The following is an 18,020-nucleotide window of genomic DNA, read 5'->3' on the forward strand; positions in this document are numbered from 1 at the left end:
CATGTGGTATTTTTATAGAGCATGTTGTCACGGACGTGGCGATTACTAATATGTATATAAAAAAATATTTATTAGGTTTTACACAATGATTTCATTTTTGAAACAAAAAAATCATGTTTTAGTGTCTCCATAGTCTGAGAGCCATAGTTTTTTCAGTTTTATCTTAGGTAGGGTCTAATTTTTCGCGGGATGAGATGCTGGTTTGATTGGCACTATTTTGTGGTGCATATGACTTTTTGATCACTTGCTATTACACTTTTTGTGATGTAAGATGACAAAAAATTGCTTTTTTTACACTGTTAATCTTTTTATTTTTTACGGTGTTCACCTTAGGGGTTAGGTCATGTGATATTTTTATATAGCCAGTCGATACGGACGCGGCGATACCTAATATGTATACTCTTTTTTTTATATTTATGTAAGTTTTACACAATGATTTCATTTTTGAAACAAAAAAATCATGTTTTAGTGTCTCCATAGTCTGAGAGCCATAGATTTTTTAGTTTTTGGGCGATTATCTTGGGTAGGGTATGATTTTTGCGGGATTAGATGACGGTTAGATTGGGACTATTTTGGGGTGCGTATGACTTTTTGATCGCTTGCTATTAAACTTTTTGTGATGTAAGGTCACAAAAAATGGCTTTTTTTACACCTTTTTTTTTTTTTTTACGGTGTTCATCTGAAAGGTTAGGTCATGTGATATTTTTATAGAGCAGGTTATTACGGACGCGGCGATACCTAATATGTATACTTTTTTTTATTTATGTAAGTTTTACACAATAATATAATTTTTGAAACTAAAAAAATATGTTTTAGTGTATCCATAGTTTGAGAGCCATCGTTTTTTCAGTTTTTCGGCGATTATCTTAGGTAGGGTCTCATTTTTTGCGGAATGAGATGATGGTTTGATTGGCACTATTTTGGGGTGCATATGACTTTTTGATCGCTTGCTATTATACTTTTTGTGATGTAAGATGACAAAAAAAGACATTTTTTACACCGTTTTATTTTTTTTAACAGTGTTCACCTGAGGGGTTTTGTCTTATGATATTTTTATAGAGCCGGTTGATATGGACGCGGTGATACCTTATATGTATACTTTTTTTAACTTACTCAAGTTTTAAACAATAACAGCTTTTTTAAAACTAAAAAAATGATGTTTTAGTGTTTCCATATTCTGAGCCATAGTTTTTTTTTTTTTTGGTCGATTGTCTTAGGTAGGGGCTCATTTTTGCGGGATGAGATGACGGTTAGATTGGTACTATTTTGTCGGGCATACGCCTTTTTGATCGCTTGGTATTGCACTTTTAGTGATGTAAGGTGACAAAAAAATAGCTTTTTTTAGCACAGTTTTTATTTTATTTTTTTGACGGTGTTCTCCTGAAGAGTTAGGTCATGTGATCACGGACGCGACGATACCTAATATGTCTATATGTCTTTTCCCTATTTTTTTTACTTTATTTTTGGAAAAGGATGCTTTTTTTTTTTTACTTGCAAACAAATTTTTTTTTGTAAAACTTTAATTTTATTAAAGAATGCTCGTCCTCTAGCGCTAAGTGCCGGCGATTTAGGACGAGCATTCTCGTCCTGAGTCGTTAAGCTGTTAAATTAACGCAACAAAATATTACAATATCTTTACAATAAAGTCATAGAAAATAAATAAACTTAAATCACATTGATAATAAACCTCACAAACATTATACACATGGATGTTCCTCCACTACACATTATTGCAGTTATTTTTCCTCATCTTCTATCTTACTACGCCATCATTTCTCTCCAGCACAATAGAGCAGAATGACGCTCCATGTCTCCAGTGTCTCTTGGCTGCAAACTCATGAGCATTGCTCTTCAGATAAGTCTCCTGTAGGGAGAAGGATAAATCTCCTGCCGCCTGTTCTTAGTCTTTACACTGTTCACATTAACAGAGATTTCTTATAGTCTCATTCAGGTCACTTAAAATTCTTGGCATTTTTTGTCCTCCTCCCACTGCTGTGACCTGTAGTGCCCCATCTTTTGGTGGACACTGAGGGGATAGGTTCCTCTTTCTGAGGGTCATCCTCAGGATTAATTGAATGAACATGGTCCATTTCAGCTTCTTTTTCCAGATCTTCTTCTCCCAGCGCACTGTAACGTCCAGAAGCTACTTCCCGTACTGATAGCTCAGGTGCTCTCTTTGCTGTGATGTTCTTTCACGAAAATCTGCTGTGATGTTTTTCCTCTTTACTGTCTGGAACCCTTCATTATCCACACTGGTTCCTGTGGCTGGACCAGATGGCTCTGTGGACATAGTCTGAGCCAATGAACCAGTTGGTTCTGTAAGTGTGGCCCCTGCAGCTGGGTTAGCCGGTTCTGTAAACACACAGGGCCGCGACTCAGGTGGAGGCTGGCTCGGTAGACTTGCTGAGCTGTTTCATGGATTTAATGAAAAAAAAAAAAAATTAGCTTTTTGGAAAAAAAATATTTTCAGTGGCTGGTGATATTTGTGAAGCAGCACCCATGGGTGGCACATCAGTCTCTACAACAGGGTCACTGTTTCCTTGCTTTCTAACAGCATTAGGATTGACAGTTTCTGGGACTACATCTGTAGTTGTAGGGACATCCTCCTGGTCTTCCTCCATATTTTCTGTGAACATCTCCTCAGTGATCTTGTTGTGTTCTGCGTGCCGACAGTCCCGGAATGTCCCCCCACTCTGGGTTTTAGCAGGAAACTTGTGTGGGACCTGATGCACCCACTGCTAGATAAAGGTTACCACCTATACGTGGATAACTTTTATACTAGTATCCCCATGTTCCAGTCCCTTACCGCCAGATCCACGTTCGCTTGCGGGACCGTGCGGAAAAATCAGCGCGGCCTCCCTGCCTACCCCCTCCAGGTACCTATCCCTAGGGGTGAGACCCGTGCCCTTACCAGTGGATACCTGCTGCTGGTCATATATAAGGACAAGAGGGATGTCCTTGTACTGTCCACAATTCACGGTAACGGCATCACCCCTGTCCCTGTGTGAGGTACCGCGGCAACAGTCCTCAAGCCCGATTGTATCGTCGACTACAATCAGTATATGGGAGGAGTTGATCTCTCTGATCAAGTCCTCAATACATATAACACCATGCGCAAAACCCGGGCATGTAACAAAAAACTTGCGGTCTACTTGGTACAGGTTGCCTTATACAACTCTTTTGTGCTGTCCCAGAGCGCTGGCAACAGTTCAATGAGGCAGTCCTCAAGGCCCTAATCTTTTCTGACCGGGAAAGAGTAGGCCGGAGTACCTCGGGAACTGGAGGCGCCCGGATCGTCCCTGGCCAACACTTTCCAGGTGTGGTCCCCCATACTGGAAAGAAGGGACGGACCCAAAAAAGGTGTAGAGTGTCTCACAGGAGGGGGATACGAAAGGACACCACCACTCAGTGTGACACGTGCCCCGATCATCCGGGCCTCTGCATTATTGGTTGCTTCAGGGAGTACCACACTTTCATGGAATACTACATTTATAATCCCCTTCCCCAATTTTAATTCCATTTAACCACTGACAAAAAAAAAAAAAATATGGTTCTCAGACTTGAGACACTAAAACAAACAAGTTTTTTTAAATATTATTTTGTAAAAATAAAAAAAATAAAAAAAGTTGACATATTAGGTATGGCCGCATCCGTAAGAATCTGCTCTATAAAAATACCCCATGACCTAACCCCTCAGATGAACACGGTCAAAAAAATTAAATAAAAACGGTGCCAAAATAGCTATTTTTTAGCAAATTTTCCATTTTAATCCGTTTTTTCCAGTAACAAAGCAAGGGTTGAGAGACAAACAAAACTTAATATTTATTACCCTGATTCTGCAGGTTACAGAAACACCCCATATGTGGTCGAAAACTGCTGCATGACCAAACGGCAGGGCGCAGAAGGAAAGGAACGCTGTATGGTTTCTGGAAGGCAGATTTTGATGGCCTTTTTTTTGGCACAATGTCCCATTTGAAGAACCCCTGATGCACCCCTAGAGTAGAAGTGACCCCATCTAAGAAACTACACCCCTCAAGGTATTCAAAACTGATTTTACAAACTTTATTAACCCTTTAGGGGTCCCTCAACAGTTTATGGCAAATGGAGATGAAATTTCAGAATTTCTATTCTTGGTAACCTTGCCTAACAAAAATGTAATATAGAGCAACCAAAAATCATATGTACCCTAAAAATAGTCCCAACAAAACTGCCACCTTATCCTGTAGTTTCCAAAATGGGGTCACTTTTATGGAGTTTCTACTCTAGGAGTGCATCAGGGGGGCTTCAAATGGGACATGGTGTAAATAAACCAGTCCAGCACAATCTGCCTTCCAAAAACCACACGGCGCACCTTTCCCTGTACGCCCTACCGTGTGCCCATACAGTAGTTTACGGCCACATATGGGGTGTTTCTGCAAACTACAGAATCAGGGAAATAAATATTGAGTTTTGTTTGGCTGTTAACCCTTGCTTTGTTACTGGAAAAAATGGATTAAAATGGAAAATTTTCCCCAAAATTTAAATTCTGAAATTTCATCTCCATTTGACAATAACTCTTGTGGAACACCTAAAGGGTTAACACAGTTTGTAAAACCAGTTTTGAATACCTTGAGGGGTGTAGTTTCTTAGATGGGGTCACTTTTATGGAGTTTCTACTCTAGGGGTGCATCAGGGGGGCTTCAAATGGGACATGGTGTAAATACACCAGTCCAGCAAAATCTGCCTTCCAAAAACCACACGGCGCACCTTTCCCTCTACGCCCTACCGTGTGCCTGTACAGTAGTTTACGGCCACATATGGGGTGTTTCTGCAAACTACAGAATCAGGGCAATAAATATAGCATTTTGTTTGGCTGTTAACCCTTGCTTTGTTACTGGAAAAAAAAAATCTGAAATTTTATCTCCATTTGCCATTAACTCTTGTGGAACACCTAAAGGGTTAACAACGTTTGTAAAAATCAGTTTTGAATACCTTGAGGGGCGTAGTTTCTAGAATTTGGTCATTTTTGGGTGGTTTTTTATCATGTAAGCCTCACAAAATGACTTCAGACCTGAACTGGTCCTTAAAAAGTGGGTTTTTGAACATTTCTAAAAAATTTCAAGATTTGCTTCTAAACTTCTAAGCCTTGTAACATCCCCAAAAAATAAAATGTCATTCCCAAAATAATCCAAACATGAAGTAGACATATGGGGAATGTAAAGTAATAACTATTTTTGTAGGTATTACTATGTATTATAGAAGTAGAGAAATTGAAACTTGGAAATTTGCTGATTTTTGCAAATTTTTGGTAAATTTGGTATTTTTTTTTATAAATAAAAATGATATTTTTTTTTTACTCCATTTTACCAGTGTCATGAAGTACAATATGTGACGACAAAACGGTCTCAGAATAGCCTGGATAAGTCAAAGTGTTTTAAAGTTATCACCACATAAGGTGAAATTTTGCAAAAAATGGCCTGATCCTTAAGGTGAAAATGAGCCCGGTCCTTAAGGAGTTAAGCCTTGGCAGCAGCTGCCTGACATTGGCTGTTACGGCTGAGTTTACTGTCAAATAAAAGTCAGGTCCATTTTCATGGCTGTTTTACCAAGTGTTTTCACCCAGAATATTTTCTCTTGCCATCTGCACAATGAATACTGAGATGAAGAAGTGGACCTTAACGTTAACTTAAGGCCCAGGAAATTTAGTTATCCCAGGCATGTTTTGGAATAGCCCACAATTCACATGGTGCCTTTGTATCAATAGAGTTATCTGCAGGACATGTTGGCAAGTCATGTTCTTCCTAATTTTGTTGGGACTTTAGGAAAGCTTGGAGGGTATGGCCTTTCTTATACGTCGGAATGCCATGGCTACTGGTTAGGACTCTCTTTCTTTTAGAAATAAGAGACAGCTATACCTGGGCACTTTATATTTAGACCTTGAAAGGTCATTGCTCTTGACTTACGTTCCACCAAAGTCTATGAGACTTGTCTCGAGTTGGAATGATCTGTTTCGATCTCTATATATCTAATGAGAAGAAATTTGTAAGAAGGTCTTAGACTACTTAAAAAGTTGGGGTGCAAATGGAAATTGAACCTTTGTGGTCAAGTTTAATTTGATTGTGGTTCTTCACGTTTTTCTGTTTTCTTAGCAGTTGATACAAGTACTTGTATGGCCAAATCGCTTGAGACAGAACTTGAGATCATGGGCTCAACATCAAGAGAGGCTCTGGCAGCCAAGGATGAAGAAAATTCTGAATTCAACATCTTCGAGATGTTTGTCCAACCATGTCTAGCGGAGCTTGTAGGATGTGTTCTCTTCATCTCCATCGGATGTCTCTCAGTGCTGGTCAATCCCGTTGGGGCTGGACCTCTGCTTCCAGCGCTCACTCATGGTTTGGCTTTAGCAGTTGTCATCTCTGTTCTGGGTAATATAAGGCAAGTTTGACATTGCCAAAAGGCAATCTAGAGTTCAGTGCAAGGAACGACATCTATGTACTCAAAATCAACCAACTTTGTGTCAGAGACCTACATTTAGTAACTACACTGGGGAGAAGCAATAGGGATCCATTCCCACAGTGGACGCCAAAACAGTGTCATGCTGGTCTCTGCTGTGGTTGGGAAAGTACACCTTATAGATGTATACATATCACACACATATATAAACTACATATTATACACATTACACACATATACATATCACACACATATATATACACTTCAAACATACTGTATATACACATTACACATGTATGCTCATTAAACACATGTATACACTACAAATATACATACACATTACACACATATGAACACATTACACATGTATACACATCATATATATATATTGTGACACAGTAAAGGGAGTTGTCTGGGAAAACAGGTATTTTCCCCCAGTGAAACACCGGACTGGACTCATGTGCCGGTTCGGGTTTTTGTTAACACCTAGCTTTAAAAGACAGCTGGGTTCAGAAGAAGGAATCTCTGTATTGAGATCTGAGGCTTGTGCCGGGGTGGAGGGATGAGACTCATGTGAGGGGAAACAGGCGGACTAAAGCCTGCTGATGGACTCTGGTTGGCAGAACAGGCCGCACGGTGTGAACTGACACCAATACTGCAAGGTGACTTTTTTGCTTGAAAGTGTTTTTTTGTTCTGTGAACTTTCTAACGTGTGAATAAACACTGAACTTTTGGTTTACAAACTGGTTGGTGCCTCTATTCTGCGTCTGCTTAGGCTACTTTCACACTGGCGTTTCTGGGTCCGCCTGTGAGATCCGTTTCAGGGCTCTCACAAGCGGCGCAAAACGGATCAGTTCAGCCCCAATGCATTCTGAACGGTTAAGGATCCGTTCAGAATGCATCAGTTTGTGCTGCGTTTGGTCTCCGTTGCGTTTTCTAGGCGGTCACTAAAACGCAGTTTGCAGCGTTTTGGTGTCCACCTGACGATGCGGAGCCAAACGGATTCGTCCTGACTTACAATGTAAGTCAATGGGGACTGATCCATTTTCACTGACGCAATATGGTGCAATTGAAAACGGATCCGTCCCCCATTGACTTTTAATGTAAGTCAAGACGAATCCGTTTTGACTTAGACTTAGATATTTTTTTTTACAGAGTAATGCAAACGGATCCGTTATGAACGGATACAAGCATTTGCATTATCGGTGCGGATCCGTCTGTGCAGATACAAGATGGATCCGCACCAAACGCCGGTGTGAAAGTAGCCTTATCCTGTTTACCAGAACGAATCCCCACAATATATATACACACACATTAGACACAATGCACGCAACTGAGGAGAGGGCGTGCCTCCTTTTAAGCGCGCCTACGCCCCTCCCACAAATGCAGGCTGACATGTCAGCCTTAAGCTACATGTGTGTCATATGTACTGTATATGTATGTAATGTGTATACGAAGTGACCCTGACGCGGGTGACAAAAAGGAATAGGAAGTTGCATTGCAGCGTAGACTGAAAGACCGCGAATGTTTGAGCCGACCATCGCTTTTCCACTTCACTACATCCACGGACATTTCCGGTAACTGCTTCATTTTCTACCACACATTCACGGTCTTTCAGTCTACGCTGCAATGCAACTTCCTATTCCTTTTTGTCACCCGCGTCAGGGTCACTTCGTATACACATTACATACATATACATATGACACACATGTAGCTTAAGGCTGACATGTCAGCCTGCATTTGTGGGAGGGGCGTAGGCACGCTTAAAAGGAGGCACGCCCTCTCCTCAGTTCCTTTTTGTCACCCGCGTCAGGGTCACTTCGTAGTCACCGGGTTGTCTCCAGTCACGTCTCAGGTTACTTCTTGTTCATGTCACCATGTTTTGTTTCACTGTCATGTCTGTCAATGACAGGCTGTTGCTGTTACGTGTCAGGCCTATGTTTCAATTGGCGGTCACGGCCAGCCTTACGCCTCTTGCCTCCCACGGCCTGTTCTGTCCAGGCGTCCGTTCCTTCTTCAGTCATTGGCCTGTCACATTTCAGACTCACGTATTATTACCATTGCTACCTGTTGCGCTCCAGGCTTACGTTCACATCTCACCATGTCGGGTGCCTGCCACGGTTCAAGCTCACGTTTTTTGTTCAAGTGTATTATCTGTTGCCTGTCACGTTCAAACGCACGTTCAATCTGTCATCTATTGCCAATGTATCATCTGTTGCCTGTTACGCTTCAGGCTTACATTTTATTTTTATTATCTGTTGCCTGTTACGTTTCAGGCTCACGTTTTCAATTTATCATATGTTGCCTGTTACGCTTCAGGCTTACGTGTCATTTTCATTATCTGTTGCCTGTTACGTTTCAGGCTTACGTTTTTAATTTATCATATGTTGCCTGTTACGCTTCAGGCTTACGTGTCATTTTCATTATCTGTTGCCTGTTACGTTTCAGGCTTACGTTTTTAATTTATCATAGGTTGCCTGTTACGCTTCAGGCTTACGTGTTATTTTCATTATCTGTTGCCTGTTACGTTTCAGGCTTACGTTTTAAATTTATCATATGTTGCCTGTTACGCTTCAGGCTTACGTGTCATTTTCATTATCTGTTGTCTGTTACGTTTCAGGCTTACGTTTTTAATTTATCATATGTTGCCTGTTACGCTTCAGGCTTACGTGTCATTTTAATTATCTGTTGCCTGTTACGTTTCAGGCTTACGTTTTTAATTTATCATAGGTTGCCTGTTACGCTTCAGGCTTACGTGTTATTTTCATTATCTGTTGCCTGTTACGTTTCAGGCTTACGTTTTAAATTTATCATCTGTTGCCTGTTACGCTTCAGGCTTACGTTTCAATTCATCATCTGTTGCCTGTTGCGCTTCAGGCTTACGTGTTTAACTTTTCAGGTGTTGCCTGTCACGCTTCAGGCTTACGTTTTCATTGATCATCTGCTGCCCGTCACGCTTCGGGCTTACGTTCATGTCACGCCGTGTCTGCCACCGGCTGCGCATTGATGTACGTTTCCGGTTTCTGTTGCCTCTTACGTTTAGGGTGCACGTTCGTCACTTCTCATGCCATGGTTTATCGCGCTCAGGCGTACGTAGATCTTTTATCTCTTCCAGTGTCCGTATTGCTCAAGATCTTACGTGGTATTATTTATTTTCTGTTGCCTGTCACTTTCGGGTTCACACTGTTAATTTACTGTTTCTGTCGCCTGTCATGTTTTAGACTCGATTCAGTATTCCTTTCTCCGATACGATTTCAGGTTTGATGTTTGTTTTTTCTTCAGTTTTCATTTCCCTGTCTGGGGCCAAATACGGTTAGCCTTAGTCCACGGTCCCGCCGTTCAGAGCACTAGACACTCGCTCTCGCTAGTCCGCCTTTAACCACCATTCACGACTCGGTGTCGCTTGCAAGGTACGGGGCTTCCTGTTCAAATGTTATTTTCTATTTGTCGCTTCGCAGCTGCAGTATGTCGCATATTTCCAACATCGAAGAAGCCCTGTCGGTACCGGAAACACCCGCATCCGAGCGGCCCTAAGGAGTTGGTCAATTCCGAAGTTGATTGCGGAGCTTAACCGGAGAGGGATCCAATACCCTGCCTCCGCCGTAAAGCAGAGCTGTATAGGCTACTGATGGCTGAACCAGCAGCCCCGGACTTGGAGCAAGTCTCCATGTCCACCTTTCAGGTGTCCCTGACGCAGCTACATGCTGGGATGAACTCCATCGCCTCCTTGGTTTCGGACGTCCAGTCCAGACTCCTGGCCGTCGAGTCCTACCGGGGGCTGCCACCTGACCTGTCCACTCTAGCCCTGCCAATAACCTCCACCCCAGGGCCCGTTCCCCCAGGTAGGGTTCCGTACGCTCCCGAGATTGCTCCCTCGCATTTCATTCCCTGCCACATCAAAAAGACATTTTAGAAGGGAAAGATATTAATCTAGCATCCATCCTGATAACCACCCATGACACGGTAGACAGCAAAACCATAGCTTGCGTCGACGCGTCCATTGTTCTCAAGGCCAGGGATCCCCGCCTAAACAAGCTTACAATCACGGAATTCGCCCTCGCGTTCAGTCTATTTAGGGACATCATCTGCTCGGTCCATCCCGAGAGGCGGGAGGAGTTGGACACGTACCTGCATAGAGTCATGGACTTGGGCCACTAGTACGGCGGCCAGGCTTTCCATGACTTCCATCTCTCCCTTTCAGCCAAAGCCGCCGCCGCACTGGTCCAACTCCAGCACATCACAAACTGGGCCGCCGTGGACATGGAGCTCTTTGCCGGCATTTCGTGGGGCTCAAGGCCCTGGCGTGTGCCTCAGGCCAGTCCATTGCCCACTCTGCAGATTGGTGCCCCAAGGCAAATCCCTCCACGTCCCAGGGCAGATCCCTTCCCAGTAGCTCCGGGTCCCTTCAACGGTCTGGCCCAGCCACGGACAAGCTAGGGCAGCCAATAGGTTCCGGGGCAACAGCCAGGTTTGTAATAACTTAATCAAGCTGCTTGTCATTACAACAAATGTAGGGCCCTTCATGTATGCGCAGTCTGTTTCAGGGCTCACCCCCAGATGGCGTGTCCTCAAAGATCCAGGCCATCCTGACTAAGCGGGGTCAATGTGGTTCTACTAGAATCCCTGCTGCAGAATCATTATAACCCACAGTTTGTACAGTTCCTGGTCTGTGGGTTCACCACGGCTTTCCACCCAGGCCTGGTAGGTCTCCCACAAGCCTCTTGGGAGGGTCCCAATCTTCTGTCGGCAACCAGGGATCCCAAGCCGGTGGGGACTCTGATCAGGTCAGAATTGGACAAGGGGTTCCTCATCGGTCCCTTTGCCTTCGTGCCGTTTGACCTCTGGAGGATACTCCCCATAGGTATCGTGTCCAACATGTACCAAAAAAAAAAAAAAGTCTAATTTCTGACTTGTCTGCATCTCATGGCTCCAGCACACCCAGTCTAAACTCCTTAGTGCCCTCCGAGGAGTTTTCAATGAGTTACGCCACCATAGACGAGGCCATCCAACTCATTCTTCAGGTAGGTCGGGGGGCATGGTTGGCCAAGGCGGACATCGCTGATGCCTTTAAATTGCTGCCATTCATCCACAGCTTGGAGGTTCTATGGCGTCAAGTGGCAAGACCGGTATTTCTTTGCCAATTGCCTGACGTTCGGGTCCAAGAGCAGCCCCTGGCTGTTCGACCAGTTCGCGCAGGCGTTGCATTGGATCCTGGTCAACCACTGCGACTGTCCTCTGGTCATCCATTACTTGGATGACTTTCTTCTAATCGAAAGCCCAGACTGCCAGCCGAGCAAGCTCCAGGCTCTGCTCCAGCTGTCTGCTCAACTTAATGTTCCGGTGGCACCCGCAAAGACAGAAGGCCCCAAGACGGTAATCACCTACCTAATGCGGCCGCAGACGCCTTGTCCCGCTTTAATTTCAAAACTTTCTTTCAGGTCATGCCAGAGGCAGACCGAGTGGGGCTCCCTCCTCCGATGTATCAAACTCTCGTGATGGATTAAACCTTTTTATTGCTTCAGCAAAATCTTTGATGCAGAAGTCTTTATCTTGTAACACGGCCAGGAACTACAGGACCGCTTGGAACACCTTCAACAGGTTCATGTGCTTACATCCAAGACAAGACACTGACAAGACCACTTACATCACAGCTTGCATAGCTTACTATCATACTGACCGCAAACTATCCTTTAACACCATCAAATGATATTTGGCCGGAGTCCAACATTTCTCCATGTTGGTGGACCCCGAAAGTAGGTCGGTTTTTCTGTCCCAAGCGGTTAGGGCAACACTCAGGGGTGTTCAGAAGAGTAGTCTTGCGGCCATCCCGAGCAGGCTGACTGTATCAGGGGAATTATTTAGAAAGCTTTCCACCTCCCTAGATGGTCTTACTTTTGGGCTCCTTTCCAGCACTGTCATCAAGGCTGCCATGTACCTTAGTTCCACGGGTTCTTAAGACCCAGCGAATTCACCCACAGTTCAGCCAGGTCCAAGGGTTTAACCAGGGGTCAGCTGGTATGGCACGACGACCATTTCTCCTTACACCTCCTCACTTCCAAAACCTCGCAGGTGGGACCACCAGTGGAGGTGAAGTTCTTCCAGTCCACTAACGCATGGTGCCCGGTCCAGGTACTCAGGAGCTTGCTGGCAGCTCTGGGGGACTCCGCCCCTGACCGCCCATTGCTCCCGTTCCAGGCCTCGGCCCTCACGGCCTCGCAGTTCATCTCCCACGTTCGCACCCTGGCGGTGGGCTTGGGTTTCGACCCCAAGACCATTTCAGGGCACTCCTTCCGTATTGGAGCTGCATCCGCGGCTTCAAAGCACAACGTCCCCGGCCACGTCATCCGCAAAATGGGTCGCTGGCGCTCCTCATGCTTCACACGTTACATACCTAACCCTCAGGCCGAGATATCCCAGGCATTCCACAGTTTGGTATTGTAACTTGGTCAGCTGCAATAAAGGTTTTTTCTCTCCCTACTCATGTGTGTTTTTGCCCCCTTTTAGGCTTTCTCTCCAGCCATATTAGTTAGGCAGGTTGGTTTTCCTCTGTCAGGTCTCGGCATGTTCGGGGCGCTAGCTCTCTGCCGTAGCCATGACCACAAATATACATATTACACACGTCGTACCTTACACAGGTATATACACTACAAACATATATATACATATACACATCAAACACATATATTCACGACAAACATGTATACACTTTACACACATATATATGCTACAAACATATATACACATATATACATTACACACATATATACACTATAAAATAGACATTAAACACGTACATATATTACACACATATACGCTACAAACATACTCTATATATACAATACACATATATGCTACAAACATACTGCATATACACACATGTATACACTACAAACATACTGTTCTTACACATTAGGCTACTTTCACACCTGCGTTTAGGTGCGGATACGTCTGGTATCTGCACAGACGGATCCGCACCTATAATGCAAACGCTTGTATCCGTTCAGAACGGATCCGTTTGCATTACTCTGTAAAATAAAAATCTAAGTCTAAGTGTAAGTTAAATGGATCCGTCCTGACTTACATTGAAAGTCAATGGGGGACGGATCCGTTTACAATTGCACCATATTGTGTCAATGAAAACGGATCTGTCCCCATTGACTTACATTGTAAGTAAGGACGGATCCGTTTGGCTCCGCACAGCCAGAGCGGAATGGAGGCTGAACGGAGGCAAACTGATGCATTCTGAACGGATCCGTATCCATTCAGAATGCATTGGGGCTGAACTGATCCGTTTGGGGCCGCTTGTGAGAGCCTTGAAACGGATCTCACAGGTGGACCCAGAAACGGCAGTGTGAAAGTAGCCTAACACACATACGGTATGTACAGCACAAACGTATACACATTACACAAATATGTACACAACAAATATGTTGGTGCCATAGTTAATACATTTATATTTTCTTGTCTTTAGTGGTGGACACTTCAACCCGGCCGTCACTCTAGCTGTGGTCATTTCAGGTGGACTGACTCCCATTCTGCTGGTACCTTACTGGGTATGCCAGCTAGCAGGGGGGATGCTGGGAGCTTTGCTGGCCAAGGTATGTTCATGGTTGATTATTCCAATTTTTTTGTTTTTGCCAAACTTTCAACAGTCTAAAAAGAAATCATCACTGTTCCAGTATCAAATATATATTTCCTTTTACACATCTTCCTTGCTGATTGTTTCCATGCTTCTTCCAGGGACTGGCAGATGAATCCTCATTTGTGAATCATACCGGGGCGGTCTGCATGCTGGACAGCGAGACATCATTGGGCAAAGCGGTCGGAGTGGAGATAGTCTTTAGTTTTTTCTTGGTTTTTGCTGTGGTGATGGGAGCGGTGGGAGAGCGTAGCCGGACCCCTCTGGCTCCTTATTCTATTGCCTTCACTCTTGTAACTGGAATTTTGGCAGGGTGAGCGCCCCAGTGTGTACATATATGATGGATACATATGGCCTGGGATACAATGTTGCCATGTGCTATGATATCAGATGTCTAACCCTGTCCTCCTGTCTTACAGAGGCTCCATATCAGGTTCCTGTCTGAACCCATCACGAGCTCTGGGCCCAGCAGTTGTAGCTGGGTACTGGGATTACCACTGGGTATACTGGGTGGGCCCTGCCTCTGGAGCAATCATAGTGTCTCTAATATACAGGTAAGCAGTGAATTCAGAAGATATAGGGAGATTTATCAAGACTGGCGTACCCATAGACCAGTCCCGATCTCTCTGCACTGGCGTACCCATAGACCAGTCCCGATCTCTCTGCACTGGCGTACCCATAGACCAGTCCCGATCTCTCTGCACTGGCGTACCCATAGACCAGTCCCGATTTCTCTGCACTGGCGTACCCATAGACCAGTCCCGATCTCTCTGCACTGGCGTACCCATAGACCAGTCCCGATCTCTCTGCACTGGCGTACCCATAGACCAGTCCCGATTTCTCTGCACTGGCGTACCCATAGACCAGTCCCGATCTCTCTGCACTGGCGTACCCATAGACCAGTCCCGATTTCTCTGCACTGGCGTACCCATAGACCAGTCCCGATCTCTCTGCACTGGCGTACCCATAGACCAGTCCCGATCTCTCTGCACTGGCGTACCCATAGACCAGTCCTGATTTCTCTGCACTGGCGTACCCATAGACCAGTCCCGATCTCTCTGCACTGGCGTACCCATAGACCAGTCCCGATCTCTCTGCACTGGCGTACCCATAGACCAGTCCCGATCTCTCTGCACTGGCGTACCCATAGACCAGTCCCGATCTCTCTGCACTGGCGTACCCATAGACCAGTCCCGATCTCTCTGCACTGGCGTACCCATAGACCAGTCCCGATCTCTCTGCACTGGCGTACCCATAGACCAGTCCTGATCTCTCTGCACTGGCGTGAGATGCACCAGAGGCACAGTGGCGTAGCTAGAAATGACTGGGCCCCACAGCAAATTGTTGAATGGGGCCCCCCGCCCCCAGTAATTTTTTTTGCAACCCCTTCCTTTCATGCCGCCCCCATTTCTGTGTCTAGTAAAGATCGCTCTCTCAGACCAGGCCCGGCAGCTGTTCCATCCGTCTATACCGTCACTGTATATAATTTCATTGTGTAATACTGTTGAGGGGGCCCTGACCAAATCCTTTAGTCCTCCTCCTCCTGGATGGGGCCCTTCTGGGTCAGGGCCCCAAAGCAGCCGCTTCCCCTGCAGCTACGCCCCTACAGAGGCAGATACGTCTTAAGAAATTAGGAGTAAATCCTGTGGTTGCGACTTCTAAAATGCCGCTGCAACAAAATTTTGCTGCAAGTGGTGTTTCTACGCCGCCCTCTCCACTTTCATGAAAGGTGGCGGCGAATGTATCTTCTTTTATATTGGTTTCCTGGCGTTAAAGGAAGACTGAAATCTAGTCTAGGTGCAGGGAGTGCTGAGGGATGCACCTAGTTTATGGTGAGGCGTGCACCTCAACATAGATTAGGCACATCCACCGGCAGCGCAGGGGATATCATAGACTGACACAGAATGCCAGTCTATCATAAATCTCCCCCATGGTCTTGTCCAGGTCTGGATACATGGAGTAGGAAATGCCCATAAGAATCCCAAAGTAATGAGGAGAGTTTAGCTTAGGCAGGGTTCGGGCTCTCTCCTTAAAGAGACCAGCTGCGTATGGAGAATTATTGGCAATGCTCCTTGGGAAAAAAAATATGCAAAGGGGTATCTTCCAGGGAGAGAGAACCTTCTCGCTAGTGCCCCGTTCTGGAAATGGCTCCATATGAGGAGGGGAGTCTAGAAAGCTTAAGTACTGGGCATGGACCTAGACAGTTTTTCTTATGATCTGCAGCTTCCCTCTCTCCTTACCCTTCTGTCTTTTTGTTTATGGTGGAGGGTAGATTAGTTTTGTTTCCGAGCACCCACATGCTCACTGCTATGTATGGCTGACCATATAGGGGCAACCCCTGGACATATAGAAAATGATCATATAGACATGGGCCAATCCCAACAGTTTTTATTCTGATCTGCAGCTTCCCTCTCTCTTTACCCTTTTGTTTTTTGGTTGGCGAGTACATGGTTGGCGAGTACATGAGTTCTGTCCTGTAGCACCCATATGCTCACTGCTATGCATGGCTGAAACTGACAGGGCACCCCCTGGACATAGAGATATCATATAGACATGGGCCTCTTATTTTTATGATCTGCAGCTTCCCTCTCTCTTTACCCTTTTGTTTTTTGCTTATGGTTGGCAAGTACATGAGTTCTGTCTCCTAGCAGCCTTACGCTCACTGCTATGCATGGCTGACCCTGACAAGGCAACCTCTGGAGATATAGATAGACATGGGCCTATCCCTAGTGTTTATGATCTGCAGCTTCCCTCTCTCCATCCCCTTAGCTGTATATGTGAATGTTGGCAGATGCATCAGCTTTGTCTCACCTCTTTGCCTGAATAGACTGGATGGCATAACTCTTATCCATATGACCTATTAGGGTATATAGCTATCAAGAGAATTCTGGATAGTATTGGACACCTTGCAATATTACATGTTAACAAGGAATTTTAAAATAATTTGTCTCCATTTTTTCTACTGTAGGCTTCTACTGGCAGGAAAATCTCATCGATTATTCCTGAAATAAGGAAGAAGGACCAACTGGTGGAGGTCGACCCAAGAAGACACAGTGGAAGGGTGGGCAAAGACTCGGGACCCAGATGTTTATAATAAGCAGCTGCTCAAATCCTACCACCCAACATTATGGTATAATAGACTCCCATACTTCTCAGGGCTGGTAAAGTCATTCTACCAGACTCTGCCACAAAAAGCTGTCTATAGGGGCCAATGACCATTGCATTTTTTTATGTTTTATTTTTTTTATATTTTCAAATAATAATAAAATATAAGAATGTGAATTACTTGACTATATGCACAACTGAATCACTTTGTGGACTCCCAGCCTAAAGCCTCATTCACACGTCCGGGCTCAAATCCGTGAGAAGGTGGTCAGTGATGCATCCGTGAAGCTGTCCGTGAAGGATCTGTGTTGGGTCCGTGTGTCCGTTTTTTGCTGTCCGTGTGCCATCCGTGTTTCACTGACACTGAACAGCGGAAAAATAATTTTCAAAGCATGGCATCCGTGTTGCATCAGTGGTTTTCACGGACCCATAGACTATAATGGGCGTGATGGATCCGTAAACACGGACAAAATAGAGCATGCATCCGTGCTAAAAAAATGGACCCCCGGACCATGCTAAAACACTGACGTGTAAATCCTTGGAGAACACTTACAGCATGCATCCGTGAAACACTGACGTGTAAATGAGGCTTATCTTGAGTTGTTCCTGGACGTCATGATTTCAAATACAACACCGCCACCTGCTGGTAAGCAGCATTATTACACCACTGTGGGAAATGATCACATTGCTCCTTATCCTCATATTTGAGTGTAAGGTGATAACTGCAGATTGGCTCATATAATAAAAAAATTTTAAAGACTTAATTTTGACCTGCGCTGAGATGCCCACCCTGGCATCCTGCATCCTGCATCCTGTCCATTATAAGGTTGGTACCTGTCTTGTC

The 18,020-nt window shown here is 44.8% G+C and overlaps 1 protein-coding gene across 5 annotated transcripts in view; it reads left to right on the top strand.

Annotated features, from left to right (window-relative positions):
- The window catches only part of LOC121005031 (aquaporin-8-like), a 31,379-nt gene extending 14,138 nt beyond the window's left edge, over nt 1-17,241 (top strand). For 3 of the 5 annotated variants that reach the window (XM_040437538.1, XM_040437536.1, XM_040437539.1), the window contains 5 exons: nt 6,132-6,414; nt 13,904-14,030; nt 14,173-14,384; nt 14,491-14,625; nt 17,040-17,241. In XM_040437538.1, the coding sequence (XP_040293472.1) occupies nt 6,149-6,414; nt 13,904-14,030; nt 14,173-14,384; nt 14,491-14,625; nt 17,040-17,082 (783 nt within the window). In that variant the 5' untranslated portion in view covers nt 6,132-6,148 and the 3' untranslated portion in view covers nt 17,083-17,241. Of the gene's footprint in view, nt 1-6,128; nt 6,415-13,903; nt 14,031-14,172; nt 14,385-14,490; nt 14,626-17,039 lie in introns of all 5 variants that reach the window. The other 2 variants (XM_040437534.1, XM_040437535.1) reach the window with 1 other exon arrangement.
- Nucleotides 17,242-18,020: the final 779 nt, after the last annotated feature.

Source organism: Bufo bufo, chromosome 6 (assembly GCF_905171765.1).
Source record: "Bufo bufo chromosome 6, aBufBuf1.1, whole genome shotgun sequence".
Taxonomy (NCBI): Eukaryota; Metazoa; Chordata; class Amphibia; order Anura; family Bufonidae; genus Bufo; species Bufo bufo.